General features: G+C 46.5%; 1 protein-coding gene across 3 annotated transcripts in view; it reads left to right on the top strand.

The window, feature by feature from the left end:
* TUT4 (terminal uridylyl transferase 4) overlaps positions 1-25,000 on the top strand; it is a 117,159-nt gene that overhangs the window by 33,125 nt on the left and 59,034 nt on the right. For all 3 annotated transcript variants that reach the window (XM_088463464.1, XM_088463463.1, XM_088463466.1), the window contains exons 5-6: positions 504-586; positions 7,515-7,630. In XM_088463464.1, coding sequence (XP_088319590.1) covers positions 504-586; positions 7,515-7,630 — 199 coding nt within the window. The remainder of the gene's footprint in view (positions 1-503; positions 587-7,514; positions 7,631-25,000) is intronic.

Raw genomic sequence — 25,000 nt, 5'->3', positions numbered from 1 at the left:
ATTCGGACACATCTACATAGATCCCCAATGTTACTGCATCTTTTTTGGGGGTTCAGGCTGATTTCCCCAATTCTGACAGTACTTTCTGCCTGTTCTGAATTCGCCGCTTGCCGTTTTCGCGTGCTTTATAATTGAATATGGTGAATAGCGAGGACGCGCACAATAAGTTTACGCATCCAAAATACATGATGTAGGCGAAAAGTCGGGCAGGCGGAACTTTATCGCGGAGGCGAAACTAATTGAATACGGCCCTTAGTGTGTAATGCATTCAAACAACTAATTCCCTTAACTTTTTTCTTAAAGAAAAAAACAGTTTAGTTTTGAAAATACCTGAAACATTGACAAAGGTAATTGTATCTTGTGGCTGTTACACAGGAGCCACGAGCAGGTTATCCTTAGCTGATCGATGTTAGCTGTGTGCGTTTGTGTGAGCCCCATTTCTTAGATTGCCTGCTTTACAACATAATATAATACTAAGTATTTGTTCATATCCTTTCTCTCAGTGACTAATTTCATCATGAAGGCATTCATTAATGGAAGGAAATTGTTCGGGACCCCTAATTATCCACAACCTGGCCACGAAGGAGTAAGATTCCAGTTAATCTCTTGTTTATTAAAATTAAAAGAATGACGACAAAAAGGTTGGGATTTATTATCATCATCATTTATATCCATGACGCCACCAGGTGTCTGTAGTGCTGTACAGCAAAAATCACAATGATACAGACAGTACTAGGGGAAATCACAATGATACAGACAGTACTAGGGGAAATCACAATGGTACAGAGACAGTACTAGGGGAAATCACAATGATTCATACAGACAGTACTAGGGGAAATCACAATGATACAGACAGTACTAGGGGAAATCACAATGATACAGACAGTACTAGGGGAAATCACAATGATACATACAGACACTACTAGGGGAAATCACAATGATACAGACAGTACTAGGGGAAATCACAATGATACAGACAGTACTAGGGGAAAATCACAATGATATAGACAGTACTAGCGGAAATCACAATGATACAGACAGTACTAGAGGGAAATCACAATGATACAGACAGTACTAGGGGAAATCACAATGATACAGACAGTACTAGGGGAAATCACAATGATACATACAGACACTACTAGGGGAAATCACAATGATACAGACAGTACTAGGGGAAATCACAATGATACAGACAGTACTAAAGGAAATCACAATGATACAGACAGTACTAGGGGAAAATCACAATGATACAGACAGTACTAGCGGAAATCACAATGATACAGACAGTACTAGGGGAAAATCACAATGATACAGACAGTACTAGGGGAAAATCACAATGATACAGACAGTGCTAGGGGAAAATCACAATGATACAGACAGTGCTAAGGGAAAATTACAATGATACAGACAGTACTAGGGGAAAATCACAATGATACAGACAGTACTAGGGGAAATCACAATGATACAGACAGTACTAGGGGAAATCACAATGATACACACAGACAGTACTAGAGGAAATCACAATGATACACATACAGACAGAGTACTATGGGAAATCACAATGATGCACACAGACAGTACTAGGGGAAATCACATTAATACAGACAGTACTAGGGGAAATCACAATGATACACACAGACAGTACTAGGGGTAATCACAATGATACAGACAATACTAAGGTAAATCACATTAATACAGACAGTACTATTGGAAATCACAGTGATACACACACACAGTACTATGGGAAATCACAATGATACACACAGACAGTATTAGGGGAAATCACAATGATACAGACTGTACTAGGGGAAATCACAATGATACACACAGACAGTACTAGGGGAAATCACAATGATACACACAGACAGTACTAGGGGAAATCACAATGATACACACAGACAGTACTAGGGGAAATCACAATGATACACACAGACAGTACTAGGGGAAATCACAATGATACACACAGACAGTACTAAGGGAAATCACAATGATACACATACAGACAGTACTATGGGAAATCACAATGATACACATACAGACAGTACTTGGGGAAATCACAATGATACACAGACATACAGTACTAGGGGAAATCACAATGATACACACAGACAGTACTAGGGGTAATCACAATGCTACACATACAGACAGTTTGTTATTTTAGGTATAATACTTTCTGTAAGATCTTTGTCTAGCAAATAATTCTGGAATGCCGGAGAGCTGCAGGTTGCCCTCACTGAAAGGTTTAATAATCTCAAGTGGCCACAGTTGTTTTATTGTACACAGCAGCACTATGGGAAATCACAATGATGCACACAGACAGTACTAGGGGAAATCACAATGATACAGACCGTACTATGGGAAAACACAATGATGCACACAGACCGTACTAGGGGAAATCACAATGATACAGACAGTACTAGGGGAAATCACAATGATACAGACAGTACTAGGGGAAATCACAATGATACAGACAGTACTAGGGGAAATCACAATGATACAGACAGTACTAGGGGAAATCACAATGATACATACAGACACTACTAGGGGAAATCACAATGATACAGACAGTACTAAAGGAAATCACAATGATACAGACAGTACTAGGGGAAAATCACAATGATACAGACAGTACTAGCGGAAATCACAATGATACAGACAGTACTAGGGGAAAATCACAATGATACAGACAGTACTAGGGGAAAATCACAATGATACAGACAGTGCTAGGGGAAAATCACAATGATACAGACAGTGCTAAGGGAAAATCACAATGATACAGACAGTACTAGGGGAAAATCACAATGATACAGACAGTACTAGGGGAAATCACAATGATACAGACAGTACTAGGGGAAATCACAATGATACACACAGACAGTACTAGAGGAAATCACAATGATACACATACAGATAGTACTAGGGGAAATCACAATGATGCACACAGACAGTACTAGGGGAAATCACATTAATACAGACAGTACTAGGGGAAATCACAATGATACACACAGACAGTACTAGGGGTAATCACAATGATACAGACAATACTAAGGTAAATCACATTAATACAGACAGTACTATTGGAAATCACAGTGATACACACACACAGTACTATGGGAAATCACAATGATACACACAGACAGTATTAGGGGAAATCACAATGATACAGACTGTACTAGGGGAAATCACAATGATACACACAGACAGTACTAGGGGAAATCACAATGATACACACAGACAGTACTAGGGGAAATCACAATGATACAGACAGTACTAGCGGAAATCACAATGATACAGACAGTACTAGGGGAAAATCACAATGATACAGACAGTACTAGGGGAAAATCACAATGATACAGACAGTGCTAGGGGAAAATCACAATGATACAGACAGTGCTAAGGGAAAATCACAATGATACAGACAGTACTAGGGGAAAATCACAATGATACAGACAGTACTAGGGGAAATCACAATGATACAGACAGTACTAGGGGAAATCACAATGATACACACAGACAGTACTAAGGGAAATCACAATGATACACATACAGACAGTACTATGGGAAATCACAATGATACACAGACATACAGTACTAGGGGAAATCACAATGATACACACAGACAGTACTAGGGGTAATCACAATGCTACACATACAGACAGTTCGTTATTTTAGGTATAATACTTTCTGTAAGATCTTTGTCTAGCAAATAATTCTGGAATGCCGGAGAGCTGCAGGTTGCCCTCACTGAAAGGTTTAATAATCTCAAGTGGCCACAGTTGTTTTATTGTACACAGCAGCACTATGGGAAATCACAATGATGCACACAGACAGTACTAGGGGAAATCACAATGATACAGACAGTACTATGGGAAAACACAATGATGCACACAGACCGTACTAGGGGAAATCATAATGATACAGACAGTACTAGGGGAAATCACAATGATACACACACACAGTACTATGGGAAATCACAATGATACACACAGACAGTATTAGGGGAAATCACAATCATACAGACAGTACTAGGGGTAATCACAATGATACAGACACAGTCCTAGGGGAAATCACAATGATACAGACAGTACTAGGGGAAATCACAATGATGCACACAGACAGTACTAGGGGAAATCACAATAATACAGACAGTACTAGGGGAAATCACAATGATACACATACAGACAGTACTAGGGGAAATCACAATGATACACACAGACAGTACTAGGGGTAATCACAATGATACATATAGACAGTACTAGGGGAAATCACAATGATACAGACAGTACTAGTGGAAATCACAATGATATACAGACAGTACTAGGGGAAAACACATTAATACAGAAAGTACTAAGGGAAATCACAATGATACACACAGACAGTACTAGGGGTAATCACAATGATACACATACAGACTACTATGGGAAATCACAATGATACACACAGACAGTACTACGGGTAATCACAATGATACAGACAGTACTATGGGAAATCACAATGATACACACAGACAGTACTTGGGGAGATCACAATGATACACATACAGACAGTACTATGGGAAATCACAATGATATATACACATTACAGACAGTACTATGGGAAATCACAATGATACACATACAGACAGTACTAGGGGAAATCACAATGATACACATACAGACAGTACTAGGGGTAATCACAATGATACACATACAGACAGTACTAGGGGAAATCACAATGATACACATACAGACAGTACGTTATTTTAGGTTTAATACTTTCTGTAAGATCTTTGTCTAGCAGATAATTCTGGAATGCCGGAGAGCTGCAGGTTGCCCTCACTGAAAGGTTTAATAATCTCAAGTGGCCACAGTTGTTTTATTGTACACAGCAGCACTATGGGAAATCACAATGATACACACAGACAGTACTAGTGGAAATCACAATAATACAGACAGTACTAGGGGAAATCACAATGATACACATACAGACAGTACTAGGGGAAATCACAATTATACACACAGACAGTACTAGGGGTAATCACAATGATACACACACAGTACTAGGAGAAATCACAATGATGCACACAGACAGTACTAGGGGAAATCACAATAATACAGACAGTACTAGGGGAAATCACAATGATACACATACAGACAGTACTAGGGGAAATCACAATGATACACACAGACAGTACTAGGGGAAATCACAATGATACATATAGACAGTACTAGGGGTAATCACAATGATACATATAGACAGTACTAGGGGTAATCACAATGATACAGACAGTACTAGGGGAAATCACAATGATACAGACAGTACTAAGGGAAATCACAATGATACACACAGACAGTACTAGGGGAAATCACAATAATACAGACAGTACTAAGGGAAATCACAATAATACAGACAGTACTAAGGGAAATCACAATAATACAGACAGTACTAGGGGAAATCACAATAATACAGACAGTACTAAGGGAAATCACAATGATACACACAGACAGTACTAGGGGAAATCACAATGATACAGACAGTACTAGTGGAAATCACAATGATACACATACAGACAGTACTAGGGGAAAACACAATAATACAGACAGTACTAGGGGAAAATCACAATGATACACACAGACAGTACTAGGGGAAATCACAATGATACACAGACAGTACTAGGGGAAATCACAATGGTACAGACAGTACTAGTGGAAATCACAATGATATACAGACAGTACTAGGGGAAAACACATTAATACAGAAAGTACTAAGGGAAATCACAATGATACACACAGACAGTACTATGGGAAATCACAATGATACACACAGACAGTACTACGGGTAATCACAATGATACAGATAGTACTATGGGAAATCACAATGATACACACAGACAGTACTAGGGGAGATCACAATGATACACATACAGACAGTACTAGGGGAAATCACAATGATACACACAGACAGTACTAGGGGAAATCACAATGATACACATACAGACAGTACTAGGGGTAATCACAATGATACACATACAGACAGTACTAGGGGAAATCACAATGATACACATACAGACAGTACTAGGGTAATCACAATGATACATACAGTACTAGGGGAAAATCACAATGATACACACAGACAGTACTAGGGGAAAACACAATAATACAGACAGTACTAGGGGAAAATCACAATGATACACACAGACAGTACTAGGGGAAATCACAATGATACACAGACAGTACTAGGGGAAATCACAATGATACAGACAGTACTAGTGGAAATCACAATGATATACAGACAGTACTAGGGGAAAACACATTAATACAGAAAGTACTAAGGGAAATCACAATGATACACACAGACAGTACTATGGGAAATCACAATGATACACACAGACAGTACTACGGGTAATCACAATGATACAGATAGTACTATGGGAAATCACAATGATACACACAGACAGTACTAGGGGAGATCACAATGATACACATACAGACAGTACTAGGGGAAATCACAATGATACACACAGACAGTACTAGGGGAAATCACAATGATACACATACAGACAGTACTAGGGGTAATCACAATGATACACATACAGACAGTACTAGGGGAAATCATAATGATACACATACAGACAGTACTAGGGGAAATCATAATGATACATACAGACAGTACTAGGGGTAATCACAATGATACACATACAGACAGTACTAGGGGTAATCACAATGATACACATACAGACAGTACTAGGGGAAATCATAATGATACATACAGACAGTACTAGGGGTAATCACAATGATACACATACAGGCAGTACGTTATTTTAGGTTTAATACTTTCTGTAAGATCTTTGTCTAGCAGATAATTCTGGAATGCCGGAGAGCTGCAGGTTGCCCTCACTGAAAGGTTTAATAATCTCAAGTGGCCACAGTGGTTTTATTGTACACAGCAGCAAAGTTCATGGTGACTCCAGAATAGTCTATAAACCTCTGTGTCCTCCCTACCCTTTGACTACCTCCTATGAAACAAGCCACTTTGCAACCAGTAAACAATATAATATGATGTTATATGTATGTAAGCCTCTGATATAGTCATACGAAGCCATCTAGCCAATGTTTGCTTGTTGATGAGTGGACAGATTTTAATTTTTCATTCTTTTTTTTTTTCTATTTAGTTTGCTGGTTTTTGGATTTATTTTTGAATTACGTGATGATAAATTAAAAAAAAAAATCTTCCTCCCCTTATGGCGTCTGATATCTTTATTCATGGTACCTGAGCTGTGACCGCCATTACAAGGGTCTACCATGGCTTCACATCACTGTGCGCACAACCTTCTGGATGCTCGCACTAGATAAATACATTATAATTATTGATAGCTTGCTATTAGTATTAATACATCAGAAGTTACTGTTTGCGCATTTTATACAATTGTGTATTTATTATATTTTTGCATTATTCTTGTAAATAATGTTCATTATTTTAGCCATTATCTTTGTTGGCCTTCTATCACCCTGAGCAATCTGTCTTCTTATTCACAGGAATATTTCTTTGATTCTAAAGTCCTGACAGACGGGGAGCTGGCTCCTAATGACAGATGTTGTCGAGTGTGTGGGAAGATCGGCCATTACATGAAGGACTGTCCCAAGCGCAGGAGGTGAGTAACAAGGTTATCAGGGAATGCTATAGGCTGACTGAGAGGGTGTACATCCACCAACACTGCTAATGGCAAGGGCCTCTCCTCTCCCAGACAACGCTCTATGTTATCAGGGAATGCTATAGGCTGACTGAGAGGATGTACATCCACCAACACTGCTAATGGCAAGGGCCTCTCCTCTCCCAGACAACGCTCTATGTTATCAGGGAATGCTATAGGCTGACTGAGAGGGTGTACATCCACCAACACTGCTAATGGCAAGGGCCTCTCCTCTCCCAGACAACGCTCTATGTTATCAGGGAATGTTATAGGCTGACTGAGAGGGTGTACATCCACCAACACTGCTAATGGGAAGGGACTCTCCTCTCCCAGACAACGCTCTATGTTATCAGGGAATGCTATAGGCTGACTGAGAGGGTGTACATCCACCAACACTGCTAATGGCAAGGGCCTCTCCTCTCCCAGACAACGCTCTATGTTATCAGGGAATGTTATAGGCTGACTGAGAGGGTGTACATCCACCAACACTGCTAATGGGAAGGGACTCTCCTCTCCCAGACAACGCTCTATGTTATCAGGGAATGCTATAGGCTGACTGAGAGGGTGTACATCCACCAACACTGCTAATGGCAAGGGCCTCTCCTCTGCCAGACAACGCTCTATGTTATCAGGGAATGCTATAGGCTGACTGAGAGGGTGTACATCCACCAACACTGCTAATGGCAAGGGCCTCTCCTCTCCCAGACAACGCTCTATGTTATCAGGGAATGCTATAGGCTGACTGAGAGGGTGTACATCCACCAACACTGCTAATGGCAAGGGACTCTCCTCTCCCAGACAACGCTCTATGTTATCAGGGAATGCTGTAGGCTGACTGAGAGGGTGTGCAGCCACCAACACTGCTAATGGCAAGGGACTCTCCTCTCCCAGACAATGCTCTATGTTATCAGGGAATGTTATAGGCTGACTGAGAGGGTGTGCAGCCACCAACACTGCTAATGGCAAGGGACTCTCCTCTCCCAGACAACGCTCTATGTTATCAGGGAATGCTATAGGCTGACTGAGAGGGTGTACATCCACCAACACTGCTAATGGCAAGGGACTCTCCTCTCCCAGACAACGCTCTATGTTATCAGGGAATGCTATAGGCTGACTGAGAGGGTGTGCAGCCACCAACACTGCTAATGGCAAGGGACTCACCTCTCCCAGACAACGCTCTATGTTATCAGGGAATGCTATAGGCTGACTGAGAGGGTGTACATCCACCAACACTGCTAATGGCAAGGGACTCTCCTCTCCCAGACAACGCTCTATGTTATCAGGGAATGCTATAGGCTGACTGGGAGGGTGTACATCCACCAACACTGCTAATGGCAAGGGACTCTCCTCTCCCAGACAACGCTCTATGTTATCAGGGAATGCTATTGGCTGACTGGGAGGGTGTACATCCACCAACACTGCTAATGGCAAGGACCTCTCCTCTCCCAGACAACGCTCTATGTTATCAGGGAATGCTATAGGCTGACTGAGAAGGTGTACATCCACCAACACTGCTAATGGGACTCTCCTCTCCCAGACAACGCTCTATGTTATCAGGGAATGCTATAGGCTGACTGAGAGGGTGTACATCCACCAACACTGCTAATGGCAAGGGACTCTCCTCTCCCAGACAACGCTCTATGTTATCAGGGAATGCTATAGGCTGACTGAGAAGGTGTACATCCACCAACACTGCTAATGGCAAGGGACTCTCCTCTCCCAGACAACGCTCTATGTTATCAGGGAATGCTATAGGCTGACTGAGAGGGTGTACATCCACCAACACTGCTAATGGCAAGGGACTCTCCTCTCCCAGACAACGCCCTATGTTATCAGGGAATGCTATAGGCTGACTGAGAGGGTGTACATCCACCAACACTGCTAATGGCAAGGGACTCTCCTCTCCCAGACAACGCTCTATGTTATCAGGGAATGTTATAGGCTGACTGAGAGGGTGTACATCCACCAACACTGCTAATGGCAAAGGACTCTCCTCTCCCAGACAACGCTCTATGTTATCAGGAAATGCTATAGGCTGACTGAGAGGGTGTACATCCACCAACACTGCTAATGGCAAGGGCCTCTCCTCTCCCAGACAACGCTCTATGTTATCAGGGAATGCTATAGGCTGACTGAGAGGGTGTACATCCACCAACACTGCTAATGGGAAGGGACTCTCCTCTCCCAGACAACGCTCTATGTTATCAGGGAATGCTATAGGCTGACTGAGAGGGTGTACATCCACCAACACTGCTAATGGCAAGGGACTCTCCTCTCCCAGACAGCGCTCTATGTTATCAGGGAATGTTATAGGCTGACTGAGAGGGTGTACATCCACCAACACTGCTAATGGCAAGGGACTCTCCTCTCCCAGACAACGCTCTATGTTATCAGGGAATGCTATAGGCTGACTGAGAGGGTGTACATCCACCAACACTGCTAATGGCAAGGGACTCTCCTCTCCCAGACAACGCTCTATGTTATCAGGGAATGCTATAGGCTGACTGAGAGGGTGTACATCCACCAACACTGCTAATGGCATGGGCCTCTCCTCTCCCAGACAACGCTCTATGTTATCAGGGAATGCTATAGGCTGACTGAGAGGGTGTACATCCACCAACACTGCTAATGGGAAGGGACTCTCCTCTCCCAGACAACGCTGTATGTTATCAGGGAATGCTATAGGCTGACTGAGAGGGTGTACATCCACCAACACTGCTAATGGCAAGGGACTCTCCTCTCCCAGACAACGCTCTATGTTATCAGGGAATGCTATAGGCTGACTGAGAGGGTGTGCATCCACCAACACTGCTAATGGCAAGGGACTCTCCTCTCCCAGACAACGCTCTATGTTATCAGGGAATGCTATAGGCTGACTGAGAGGGTTTACATCCACCAACACTGCTAATGGCAAGGGACTCTCCTCTCCCAGACAACGCTCTATGTTATCAGGGAATGCTATAGGCTGACTGAGAGGGTGTACATCCACCAACACTGCTAATGGCAAGGGACTCTCCTCTCCCAGACAACGCTCTATGTTATCAGGGAATGTTATAGGCTGACTGAGAGGGTGTACATCCACCAACACTGCTAATGGCAAGGGACTCTCCTCTCCCAGACAACGCTCTATGTTATCAGGGAATGTTATAGGCTGACTGAGAGGGTGTACATCCACCAACACTGCTAATGGGACTCTACTCTCCCAGACAACGCTCTATGTTATCAGGGAATGCTATAGGCTGACTGAGAGGGTGTACGTCCACCAACACTGCTAATGGGAAGGGCCTCTCCTCTCCCAGACAACGCTCTATGTTATCAGGGAATGCTATAGGCTGACTGAGAGGGTGTACATCCACCAACACTGCTAATGGCAAGGGACTCTCCTCTCCCAGACAACGCTCTATGTTATCAGGGAATGCTATAGGCTGACTGAGAAGGTGTACATCCACCAACACTGCTAATGGGACTCTCCTCTCCCAGACAACGCTCTATGTTATCAGGGAATGCTATAGGCTGACTGAGAGGGTGTACATCCACCAACACTGGTAATGGCAAGGGACTCTCCTCTCCCAGACAACGCTCTATGTTATCAGGGAATGCTATAGGCTGACTGAGAGGGTGTATATCCACCAACACTGCTAATGGGAAGGGACTCTCCTCTCCCAGACAACGCTCTATGTTATCAGGGAATGCTATAGGCTGACTGGGAGGGTGTACATCCACCAACACTGCTAATGGGAAGGGACTCTCCTCTCCCAGACAACGCTCTATGTTATCAGGGAATGCTATAGGCTGACTGGGAGGGTGTACATCCACCAACACTGCTAATGGCAAGGGACTCTCCTCTTATAGACAACGCTCTATGTTATCAGGGAATGCTATAGGCTGACTGAGAGGGTGTACATCCACCAACACTGCTAATGGGACTCTCCTCTCCCAGACAACGGTCTATGTTATCAGGGAATGCTATAGGCTGACTGAGAGGGTGTACATCCACCAACACTGCTAATGGCAAGGGACTCTCCTCTCCCAGACAACGCTCTATGTTATCAGGGAATTTTATAGGCTGACTGAGAGGGTGTGCAGCCACCAACACTGCTAATGGCAAGGGACTCTCCTCTCCCAGACAACGCTCTTCGTTATCAGGGAATGCTATAGGCTGACTGAGAGGGTGTACATCCACCAACACTGCTAATGGCAAGGGACTCTCTTCTCCCAGACAACGCTCTATGTTATCAGGGAATGCTATAGGCTGACTGAGAGGGTGTACATCCACCAACACTGCTAATGGCAAGGAACTCTCCTCTCCCAGACAACGCTCTATGTTATCAGGGAATACTATAGGCTGACTGAGAGGGTGTACATCCACCAACACTGCTAATGGCAAGGGACTCTCCTCTCCCAGACAACGCTCTATGTTATCAGGGAATGTTATAGGCTGACTGAGAGGGTGTACATCCACCAACACTGCTAATGGCAAGGGACTCTCCTCTCCCAGACAACGCTCTATGTTATCAGGGAATGCTATAGGCTGACTGAGAGGGTGTACGTCCACCAACACTGCTAATGGGAAGGGCCTCTCCTCTCCCAGACAACGCTCTATGTTATCAGGGAATGCTATAGGCTGACTGAGAGGGTGTACATCCACCAACACTGCTAATGGCAAGGGACTCTCCTCTCCCAGACAACGCTCTATGTTATCAGGGAATGTTATAGGCTGACTGAGAGGGTGTACATCCACCAACACTGCTAATGGGACTCTTCTCTCCCAGACAACGCTCTATGTTATCAGGGAATGCTATAGGCTGACTGAGAGGGTGTACGTCCACCAACACTGCTAATGGGAAGGGCCTCTCCTCTCCCAGACAACGCTCTATGTTATCAGGGAATGCTATAGGCTGACTGAGAGGGTGTACATCCACCAACACTGCTAATGGCAAGGGACTCTCCTCTCCCAGACAACGCTCTATGTTATCAGGGAATGCTATAGGTTGACTGAGAAGGTGTACATCCACCAACACTGCTAATGGGACTCTCCTCTCCCAGACAACGCTCTATGTTATCAGGGAATGCTATAGGCTGACTGAGAGGGTGTACATCCACCAACACTGGTAATGGCAAGGGACTCTCCTCTCCCAGACAACGCTCTATGTTATCAGGGAATGCTATAGGCTGACTGAGAGGGTGTATATCCACCAACACTGCTAATGGGAAGGGACTCTCCTCTCCCAGACAACGCTCTATGTTATCAGGGAATGCTATAGGCTGACTGGGAGGGTGTACATCCACCAACACTGCTAATGGGAAGGGACTCTCCTCTCCCAGACAACGCTCTATGTTATCAGGGAATGCTATAGGCTGACTGAGAGGGTGTACATCCACCAACACTGCTAATGGGACTCTCCTCTCCCAGACAACAGTCTATGTTATCAGGGAATGCTATAGGCTGACTGAGAGGGTGTACATCCACCAACACTGCTAATGGCAAGGGACTCTCCTCTCCCAGACAACGCTCTATGTTATCAGGGAATTTTATAGGCTGACTGAGAGGGTGTGCAGCCACCAACACTGCTAATGGCAAGGGACTCTCCTCTCCCAGACAACGCTCTTCGTTATCAGGGAATGCTATTGGCTGACTGAGAGGGTGTACATCCACCAACACTGCTAATGGCAAGGGACTCTCTTCTCCCAGACAACGCTCTATGTTATCAGGGAATGCTATAGGCTGACTGAGAGGGTGTACATCCACCAACACTGCTAATGGCAAGGGACTCTCCTCTCCCAGACAACGCTCTATGTTATCAGGGAATGCTATAGGCTGACTGAGAGGGTGTATATCCACCAACACTGCTAATGGCAAGGGACTCTCCTCTCATAGACTACGCTCTATGTTATCAGGGAATGCTATAGGCTGACTGAGAGGGTGTACATCCACCAACACTGCTAATGGGACTCTCCTCTTCCAGACAACGCTCTATGTTATCAGGGAATGTTATAGGCTGACTGAGAGGGTGTGCAGCCACCAACACTGCTAATGGGACTCTCCTCTCCCAGACAACGCTCTATGTTATCAGGTAATGTTATAGGCTGACCTAGAGGGTGTGCAGCCACCAACACTGCTAATGGGACGGGACTCTCCTCTCCCAGACAACGCTCTATGTTATCAGGGAATGCTATAGGCTGACTGAGAGGGTGTACATCCACCAACACTGCTAATGGCAAGGGACTCTCCTCTCCCAGACAACGCTCTATGTTATCAGGGAATGTTATAGGCTGGCTGAGAGGGTGTGCAGCCACCAACACTGCTAATGGCAATGGACTCTCCTCTCCCAGACAACGCTCTACGTTATCAGGGAATGCTATAGGCTGACTGAGAGGGTGTGCATCCACCAACACTGCTAATGGCAAGGGACTCTCCTCTCCCAGACAACGCTCTATGTTATCAGGGAATGCTATAGGCTGACTGAGAGGGTGTACATCCACCAACACTGCTAATGGCAAGGGACTCTCCTCTCCCAGACAACGCTCTATGTTATCAGGGAATGCTATAGGCTGACTGAGAAGGTGTACATCCACCAACACTGCTATTGGGAAGGGACTCTTCTCTCCCAGGCAACGCCCTATGTTATCAGGGAATGTTATAGGCTGACTGAGAGGGTGTATATCCACCAACACTGCTAATGGCAAGGGACTCTCCTCTCCCAGACAACGCTCTATGTTATCAGGGAATGTTATAGGCTGACTGAGAGGGTGTACATTCACCAACACTGCTAATGGCAACGGACTCTCCTCTCATAGACTACGCTCTATGTTATCAGGGAATGCTATAGGCTGACTGAGAGGGTGTGCAGCCACCAACACTGCTAATGGCAAGGGACTCTCCTCTCCCAGACAACGCTCTATGTTATCAGGGAATGCTATAGGCTGACTGAGAGGGTGTACATTCACCAACACTGCTAATGGCAAGGGACTCTCCTCTCCCAGACAACGCTCTATGTTATCAGGGAATGCTATAGGCTGACTGAGAGGGTGTACATCCACCAACACTGCTAATAGCAAGGGACTCTCCTCTCCCAGACAACGCTCTATGTTATCAGGGAATGCTATAGGCTGACTGAGAGGGTGTACATTCACCAACACTGCTAATGGCAAGGGACTCTCCTCTCCCAGACAACGCTCTATGTTATCAGGGAATGTTATAGGCTGACTGAGAAGGTGTACATCCACCAACACTGCTAATGGGAAGGGACTCTCCTCTCCCAGACAACGCTCTATGTTATCAGGGAATGTTATAGGCTGACTGAGAGGGTGTATATCCACCAACACTGCTAATGGGAAGGGACTCTCCTCTCCCAGACAACGCTCTATGTTATCAGGGAATGCTATAGGCTGACTGAGAGGGTGTATATCCACCAACACTGCTAATGGCAAGGGACTCTCCTCTCCCAGACAACGCTCTATGTTATCAGGGAATGTTATAGGCTGACTGAGAGGGTGTACATCCACCAACACTGCTAATGGCAAGGGACTCTCCTCTCCCAGACAACGCTCTATGTTATCTGGGAATGTTATAGGCTGACTGAGAAGGTGTACATCCACCAACACTGCTAATGGGAAGGGCCTCTCCTCTCCCAGACAACGCTCTATGTTATCAGGGAATGCTATAGGCTGACTGAGAGGGTGTACAGCCACCAACACTGCTAATGGCAAGGGACTCTCCTCTCCCAGACAACGCTCTATGTTATCAGGGAATGCTTTAGGCTGACTGAGAGGGTGTACATCCACCAACACTGCTAATGGGAAGGGACTCTCCTCTCCCAGACAACGCTCTATGTTATCAGGGAATGCTATAGGCTGACTGACAGGGTGTACATCCACCAACACTGCTAATGGGACTCTCCTCTCCCAGACAACGCTCTATGTTATCAGGGAATGCTATAGGCTGACTGTCAGGGTGTACATCCACCAACACTGCTAATGACAAGGGACTCTCCTCTCCCAGACAACGCTCTATGTTATCAGGGAATGTTATAGGCTGACTGAGAGGGTGTACATCCACCAACACTGCTAATTGGACTCTCCTCTCCCAGACAACGCTCTATGTTATCAGGGAATGTTATAGGCTGACTGACAGGGTGTACATCCACCAACACTGCTAATGGGACTCTCCTCTCCCAGACAACGCTCTATGTTATCAGGGAATGCTATAGGCTGACTGAGAATGTGTACATCCACCAACACTGCTAATGGCAAGGGACTCTCCTCTCCCAGACAATGCTCTATGTTATCAGGGAATGTTATAGGCTGACTGAGAGGGTGTACATCCACCAACACTGCTAATGGCAAGGGACTCTCCTCTCCCAGACAATGCTCTATGTTATCAGGGAATGTTATAGGCTGACTGAGAGGGTGTACATCCACCAACACTGCTAATGGCAAGGGACTCTCCTCTCCCAGACAACGCTCTATGTTATCAGGGAATGCTATTGGCTGACTGAGAGGGTGTACATTCACCAACACTGCTAATGGCAAGGGACTCTCCTCTCCCAGACAACGCTCTATGTTATCAGGGAATGCTATAGGCTGACTGAGAGGGTGTACATCCACCAACACTGCTAATGGGAAGGGACTCTCCTCTCCCAGACAACGCTCTATGCTATCAGGGAATGCTATAGGCTGACTGAGAGGGTGTATATCCACCAACACTGCTAATGGCAAGGGACTCTCCTCTCCCAGACAACGCTCTATGTTATCAGGGAATGTTATAGGCTGACTGAGAGGGTGTACATCCACCAACACTGCTAATGGCAAGGGACTCTCCTCTCCCAGACAACGCTCTATGTTATCAGGGAATGTTATAGGCTGACTGAGAGGGTGTGCAGCCACCAACACTGCTAATGGCAAGGGACTCTCCTCTCCCAGACAACGCTCTATGTTATCAGGGAATGCTATAGGCTGACTGAGAGGGTGTACATCCACCAACACTGCTAATGGCAAGGGACTCTCCTCTCATAGACTACGCTCTATGTTATCAGGGAATGCTATAGGCTGACTGAGAGGGTGTACATCCACCAACACTGCTAATGGCAAGGGACTCTCCTCTCCCAGACAACGCTCTATGTTATCAGGGAATGCTATAGGCTGACTGAGAGGGTGTACATCCACCAACTCTGCTAATGGCAAGGGACTCTCCTCTCCCAGACAACTCTCTATGTTATCAGGGAATGCTATAGGCTGACTGAGAGGGTGTACATCCACCAACACTGCTAATGGCAAGGGACTCTCCTCTCCCAGACAACGCTCTATGTTATCAGGTAATGTTATAGGCTGACTGAGAGGGTGTACATCCACCAACACTGCTAATGGCAAGGGACTCTCCTCTCCCAGACAACGCTCTATGTTATCAGGGAATGCTATAGGCTGACTGAGAGGGTGTACATCCACCAACACTGCTAATGGCAAGGGACTCTCCTCTCCCAGACAACTCTCTATGTTATCAGGGAATGTTATAGGCTGACTGAGAGGGTGTACATCCACCAACACTGCTAATGGCAAGGGACTCTCCTCTCCCAGACAACGCTCTATGTTATCAGGGAATGTTATAGGCTGACTGAGAGGGTGTACATCCACCAACACTGCTAATGGGAAGGGACTCTCCCAGACAAGGGGCACTGATAGGAAGCTCAGACTGGCAAACTATTTCCTCTGCCCAGATGTACCCTGCAAGAAGGGCAACACGACTGATATCAGGAATTATCTAAACTACCCAAGCCAGGGCATTATTTGCCAGTGATGTTCTTTGACTCAGGAGAGAATAGTAAACGCACAGAATTCTGAAGCACTTTCTATCTCTTGCATAAAGTAAGAGAACAAGCTTTGATTAAGTTGCCTATTTATTAAAATGACAGTAAGGTTTGTGTATTAACTGTGCAGAAAGTTTGTATAACTTGCATGAAAAGCAATGATTGATCTTTTGTTTTAGTGCATATTTACCATGTCTGTCATCCTATCTGGGGGACCATGAGATGTAGAGGGCACCACAAAGCCCAGCCCTCCCCTCTACATCCCAGCAGCTCCTACAGATGTGTCCTCTTGCATCTTTGCCGATTGTGCTGCAAACGTGCGCACGCTTCGCACCCTGCAATTAACCACGGCTGTGCAAGCCATGGTGCGCGCTGCGTTCCTACCATGCAATCCTTTGGAGTCGCGGGGGCGAAGCAGTGCGTGTACCCATTCAGCGGGAGCGCACCATGCTTTGTGCGAGTTGCCGCACAAGCGACAAAGATGTAAAAGGACACGTGTATGGAGGCAGTTGTATTCAGTTTGCTTTATGTGCGTTTAGCGTTGTCACCATCATCGTATAGATGCAGGAGCAGCTTTGTGAGCTTGTGCTGTATCGTTACTACTTTGTATGCACTTTGCTTACTGAGTTCTCATGATCTCCTGTTCCCAGCGGTAATGTGACTGGCCACAATGCCTACTGCAAATCCCATGCACCAGGAGTCACTGCGGGAACTACAGCACATCTGAGGTCCCTGTCCCCAGGGCTGCGTTCAGTATGCTGCTGACACAGAGGGATCCCGTATTTGTGCTGCTGTGCTGTAACTTGTACAGTATGCTGCTGACACAGAGGGATCCCGTATTTGTGCTGCTGTGCTGTAACTTGTACAGTATGCTGCTTACACAGAGGGATCCCGTATTTGGGCTGCTGTGCTGTAACTTGTACAGTATGCTGCTGGCACAGAGGGATCCCGTATTTGTGCTGCTGTGCTGTAACTTGTACAGTATGCTGCTGGCACAGAGGGATCCCGTATTTGGGCTGCTGTGCTGTAACTTGTACAGTATGCTGCTGGCACAGAGGGATCCCATATTTGTGCTGCTGTGCTGTAACTTGTACAGTATGCTGCTTACACAGAGGGATCCCGTATTTGTGCTGCTGTGCTGTAACTTGTACAGTATGCTGCTTACACAGAGGGATCCCGTATTTGTGCTGCTGTGCTGTAACTTGTACAGTATGCTGCTGGCACAGAGGGATTCCGTATTTGGGCTGCTGTGCTGTAACTTGTACAGTATGCTGCTGGCACAGAGGGATCCCGTATTTGGGCTGCTGTGCTGTAACTTGTACAGTATGCTGCTTACACAGAGGGATCCCGTATTTGTGCTGCTGTGCTGTAACTTGTACAGTATGCTGCTGGCACAGAGGGATTCCGTATTTGGGCTGCTGTGCTGTAACTTGTACAGTATGCTGCTGGCACAGAGGGATCCCGTATTTGGGCTGCTGTGCTGTAACTTGTACAGTATGCTGCTGGCACAGAGGGATCCCGTATTTGTGCTGCTGTGCTGTAACTTGTACAGTATGCTGCTTACACAGAGGGATCCCGTATTTGTGCTGCTGTGCTGTAACTTGTACAGTATGCTGCTGGCACAGAGGGATCCCGTATTTGGGCTGCTGTGCTGTAACTTGTACAGTATGCTGCTTACACAGAGGGATCCCGTATTTGGGCTGCTGTGCTGTAACTTGTACAGTATGCTGCTGGCACAGAGGGATCCCGTATTTGTGCTGCTGTGCTGTAACTTGTACAGTATGCTGCTGGCACAGAGGGATCCCGTATTTGGGCTGCTGTGCTGTAACTTGTACAGTATGCTGCTTACACAGAGGGATCCCGTATTTGTGCTGCTATGCTGTAACTTGTACAGTATGCTGCTTACACAGAGGGATCCCGTATTTGTGCTGCTGTGCTGTAACTTGTACAGTATGCTGCTTACACAGAGGGATCCCGTATTTGGGCTGCTGTGCTGTAACTTGTACAGTATGCTGCTGGCACAGAGGGATCCCGTATTTGTGCTGCTGTGCTGTAACTTGTACAGTATGCTGCTGGCACAGAGGGATCCCGTATTTGGGCTGCTGTGCTGTAACTTGTACAGTATGCTGCTTACACAGAGGGATCCCGTATTTGTGCTGCTATGCTGTAACTTGTACAGTATGCTGCTTACACAGAGGGATCCCGTATTTGGGCTGCTGTGCTGTAACTTGTACAGTATGCTGCTTACACAGAGGGATCCCGTATTTAGGCTGCTGTGCTGTAACTTGTACAGTATGCTGCTTACACAGAGGGATCCTGTATTTGGGCTGCTGTGCTGTAACTTGTACAGTATGCTGCTGGCACAGAGGGATCCCGTATTTGGGCTGCTATGCTGTAACTTGTACAGTATGCTGCTGGCACAGAGGGATCCCGTATTTGTGCTGCTGTGCTGTAACTTGTACAGTATGCTGCTGGCACAGAGGGATCCCGTATTTGTGCTGCTGTGCTGTAACTTGTACAGTATGCTGCTTACACAGAGGGATCCCGTATTTGGGCTGCTGTGCTGTAACTTGTACAGTATGCTGCTGGCACAGAGGGATCCCGTATTTGGGCTGCTGTGCTGTAACTTGTACAGTATGCTGCTTACACAGAGGGATCCCGTATTTGTGCTGCTGTGCTGTAACTTGTACAGTATGCTGCTGGCACAGAGGGATCCCGTATTTGTGCTGCTGTGCTGTAACTTGTACAGTATGCTGCTGACACAGAGGGATCCTGTATTTGGGCTGCTATGCTGTAACTTGTACAGTATGCTGCTGGCACAGAGGGATCCCGTATTTGGGCTGCTGTGCTGTAACTTGTACAGTATGCTGCTGGCACAGAGGGATCCCGTATTTGTGCTGCTGTGCTGTAACTTGTACAGTATGCTGCTTACACAGAGGGATCCCGTATTTGTGCTGCTGTGCTGTAACTTGTACAGTATGCTGCTTACACAGAGGGATCCCGTATTTGTGCTGCTGTGCTGTAACTTGTACAGTATGCTGCTGGCACAGAGGGATTCCGTATTTGGGCTGCTGTGCTGTAACTTGTACAGTATGCTGCTGGCACAGAGGGATCCCGTATTTGGGCTGCTGTGCTGTAACTTGTACAGTATGCTGCTTACACAGAGGGATCCCGTATTTGTGCTGCTGTGCTGTAACTTGTACAGTATGCTGCTGGCACAGAGGGATTCCGTATTTGGGCTGCTGTGCTGTAACTTGTACAGTATGCTGCTGGCACAGAGGGATCCCGTATTTGGGCTGCTGTGCTGTAACTTGTACAGTATGCTGCTGGCACAGAGGGATCCCGTATTTGTGCTGCTGTGCTGTAACTTGTACAGTATGCTGCTTACACAGAGGGATCCCGTATTTGTGCTGCTGTGCTGTAACTTGTACAGTATGCTGCTGGCACAGAGGGATCCCGTATTTGGGCTGCTGTGCTGTAACTTGTACAGTATGCTGCTTACACAGAGGGATCCCGTATTTGGGCTGCTGTGCTGTAACTTGTACAGTATGCTGCTGGCACAGAGGGATCCCGTATTTGTGCTGCTGTGCTGTAACTTGTACAGTATGCTGCTGGCACAGAGGGATCCCGTATTTGGGCTGCTGTGCTGTAACTTGTACAGTATGCTGCTTACACAGAGGGATCCCGTATTTGTGCTGCTATGCTGTAACTTGTACAGTATGCTGCTTACACAGAGGGATCCCGTATTTGTGCTGCTGTGCTGTAACTTGTACAGTATGCTGCTTACACAGAGGGATCCCGTATTTGGGCTGCTGTGCTGTAACTTGTACAGTATGCTGCTGGCACAGAGGGATCCCGTATTTGTGCTGCTGTGCTGTAACTTGTACAGTATGCTGCTGGCACAGAGGGATCCCGTATTTGGGCTGCTGTGCTGTAACTTGTACAGTATGCTGCTTACACAGAGGGATCCCGTATTTGTGCTGCTATGCTGTAACTTGTACAGTATGCTGCTTACACAGAGGGATCCCGTATTTGGGCTGCTGTGCTGTAACTTGTACAGTATGCTGCTTACACAGAGGGATCCCGTATTTAGGCTGCTGTGCTGTAACTTGTACAGTATGCTGCTTACACAGAGGGATCCTGTATTTGGGCTGCTGTGCTGTAACTTGTACAGTATGCTGCTGGCACAGAGGGATCCCGTATTTGGGCTGCTATGCTGTAACTTGTACAGTATGCTGCTGGCACAGAGGGATCCCGTATTTGTGCTGCTGTGCTGTAACTTGTACAGTATGCTGCTGGCACAGAGGGATCCCGTATTTGTGCTGCTGTGCTGTAACTTGTACAGTATGCTGCTGGCACAGAGGGATCCCGTATTTGTGCTGCTGTGCTGTAACTTGTACAGTATGCTGCTTACACAGAGGGATCCCGTATTTGTGCTGCTGTGCTGTAACTTGTACAGTATGCTGCTTACACAGAGGGATCCCGTATTTGGGCTGCTGTGCTGTAACTTGTACAGTATGCTGCTGGCACAGAGGGATCCCGTATTTGTGCTGCTGTGCTGTAACTTGTACAGTATGCTGCTGGCACAGAGGGATCCCGTATTTGTGCTGCTGTGCTGTAACTTGTACAGTATGCTGCTTACACAGAGGGATCCCGTATTTGTGCTGCTGTGCTGTAACTTGTACAGTATGCTGCTTACACAGAGGGATCCCGTATTTGTGCTGCTGTGCTGTAACTTGTACAGTATGCTGCTTACACAGAGGGATCCCGTATTTGTGCTGCTGTGCTGTAACTTGTACAGTATGCTGCTGGCACAGAGGGATCCCGTATTTGTGCTGCTTTGCTGTAACTTGTACAGTATGCTGCTTACACAGAGGGATCCCGTATTTGGGCTGCTGTGCTGTAACTTGTACAGTATGCTGCTGGCACAGAGGGATCCCGTATTTGTGCTGCTGTGCTGTAACTTGTACAGTATGCTGCTGGCACAGAGGGATCCCGTATTTGTGCTGCTTTGCTGTAACTTGTACAGTATGCTGCTTACACAGAGGGATCCCGTATTTGTGCTGCTGTGCTGTAACTTGTACAGTATGCTGCTGGCACAGAGGGATCCCGTATTTGTGCTGCTGTGCTGTAACTTGTACAGTATGCTGCTGGCACAGAGGGATCCCGTATTTGTGCTGCTGGTGCTGTAACTTGTACAGTATGCTGCTTACACAGAGGGATCCCGTATTTGGGCTGCTGTGCTGTAACTTGTACAGTATGCTGCTGGCACAGAGGGATCCCGTATTTGTGCTGCTGGTGCTGTAACTTGTACAGTATGCTGCTTACACAGAGGGATCCCGTATTTGTGCTGCTGTGCTGTAACTTGTACAGTATGCTGCTGGCACAGAGGGATCCCGTATTTGTGCTGCTGTGCTGTAACTTGTACAGTATGCTGCTTACACAGAGGGATCCCGTATTTGTGCTGCTGTGCTGTAACTTGTACAGTATGCTGCTGGCACAGAGGGATCCCGTATTTGTGCTGCTGTGCTGTAACTTGTACAGTATGCTGCTGGCACAGAGGGATCCCGTATTTGTGCTGCTGGTGCTGTAACTTGTACAGTATGCTGCTGGCACAGAGGGATCCCGTATTTGGGCTGCTGTGCTGTAACTTGTACAGTATGCTGCTGGCAGAGAGGGATCCCGTATTTGTGCTGCTGTGCTGTAACTTGTACAGTATGCTGCTTACTCAGAGGGATCCCGTATTTGTGCTGCTGTGCTGTAACTTGTACAGTATGCTGCTTACACAGAGGGATCCCGTATTTGGGCTGCTGTGCTGTAACTTGTACAGTATGCTGCTGGCACAGAGGGATCCCGTATTTGGGCTGCTATGCTGTAACTTGTACAGTATGCTGCTTACACAGAGGGATCCCGTATTTGTGCTGCTGTGCTGTAACTTGTACAGTATGCTGCTGACACAGAGGGATCCCGTATTTGTGCTGCTGGTGCTGTAACTTGTACAGTATGCTGCTGGCACAGAGGGATCCCGTATTTGGGCTGCTATGCTGTAACTTGTACAGTATGCTGCTGACATAGAGGGATCCCGTATTTGTGCTGCTGTGCTGTAACTTGTACAGTATGCTGCTTACACAGAGGGATCCCGTATTTGTGCTGCTGGTGCTGTAACTTGTACAGTATGCTGCTGGCACAGAGGGATCCCGTATTTGGGCTGCTATGCTGTAACTTGTACAGTATGCTGCTTACACAGAGGGATCCCGTATTTGTGCTGCTGGTGCTGTAACTTGTACAGTATGCTGCTGGCACAGAGGGATCCCGTATTTGGGCTGCTGTGCTGTAACTTGTACAGTATGCTGCTGGCACAGAGGGATCCCGTATTTGGGCTGCTATGCTGTAACTTGTACAGTATGCTGCTGGCACAGAGGGATCCCGTATTTGTGCTGCTGTGCTGTAACTTGTACAGTATGCTGCTGGCACAGAGGGATCCCGTATTTGTGCTGCTGTGCTGTAACTTGTACAGTATGCTGCTGGCACAGAGGGATCCCGTATTTGTGCTGCTGTGCTGTAACTTGTACAGTATGCTGCTTACACAGAGGGATCCCGTATTTGGGCTTCTGTGCTGTAACTTGTACAGTATGCTGCTGGCACAGAGGGATCCCGTATTTGGGCTGCTGTGCTGTAACTTGTACAGTATGCTGCTTACACAGAGGGATCCCGTATTTGGGCTGCTGTGCTGTAACTTGTACAGTATGCTGCTGGCACAGATGGATCCCGTATTTGTGCTGCTGTGCTGTAACTTGTACAGTATGCTGCTGGCACAGAGGGATCCCGTATTTGTGCTGCTGTGCTGTAACTTGTACAGTATGCTGCTGGCACAGAGGGATCCCGTATTTGGGCTGCTGTGCTGTAACTTGTACAGTATGCTGCTGACACAGAGGGATCCCGTGTTTGGGCTGCTGTGCTGTAACTTGTACAGTATGCTGCTGACACAGAGGGATCCCGTATTTGTGCTGCTGTGCTGTAACTTGTACAGTATGCTGCTGACACAGAGGGATCCCGTATTTGTGCTGCTGTGCTGTAACTTGTACAGTATGCTGCTTACACAGAGGGATCCCGTATTTGGGCTGCTGTGCTGTAACTTGTACAGTATGCTGCTGGCACAGAGGGATCCCGTATTTGTGCTGCTGTGCTGTAACTTGTACAGTATGCTGCTGGCACAGAGGGATCCCGTATTTGGGCTGCTGTGCTGTAACTTGTACAGTATGCTGCTGGCACAGAGGGATCCCGTATTTGTGCTGCTGTGCTGTAACTTGTACAGTATGCTGCTTACACAGAGGGATCCCGTATTTGTGCTGCTGTGCTGTAACTTGTACAGTATGCTGCTGGCACAGAGGGATCCCGTATTTGTGCTGCTGGTGCTGTAACTTGTACAGTATGCTGCCTGCACAGAGGGATCCCGTATTTGTGCTGCTGTGCTGTAACTTGTACAGTATGCTGCTGGCACAGAGGGATCCCGTATTTGTGCTGCTGT

Source organism: Taudactylus pleione, unplaced genomic scaffold, assembly GCF_031769625.1.
Source record: "Taudactylus pleione unplaced genomic scaffold, aTauple2 ptg001379l, whole genome shotgun sequence".
Lineage (NCBI taxonomy): Eukaryota > Metazoa > Chordata > Amphibia > Anura > Myobatrachidae > Taudactylus > Taudactylus pleione.
This window is presented reverse-complemented; position numbering and strand designations above follow the sequence as displayed.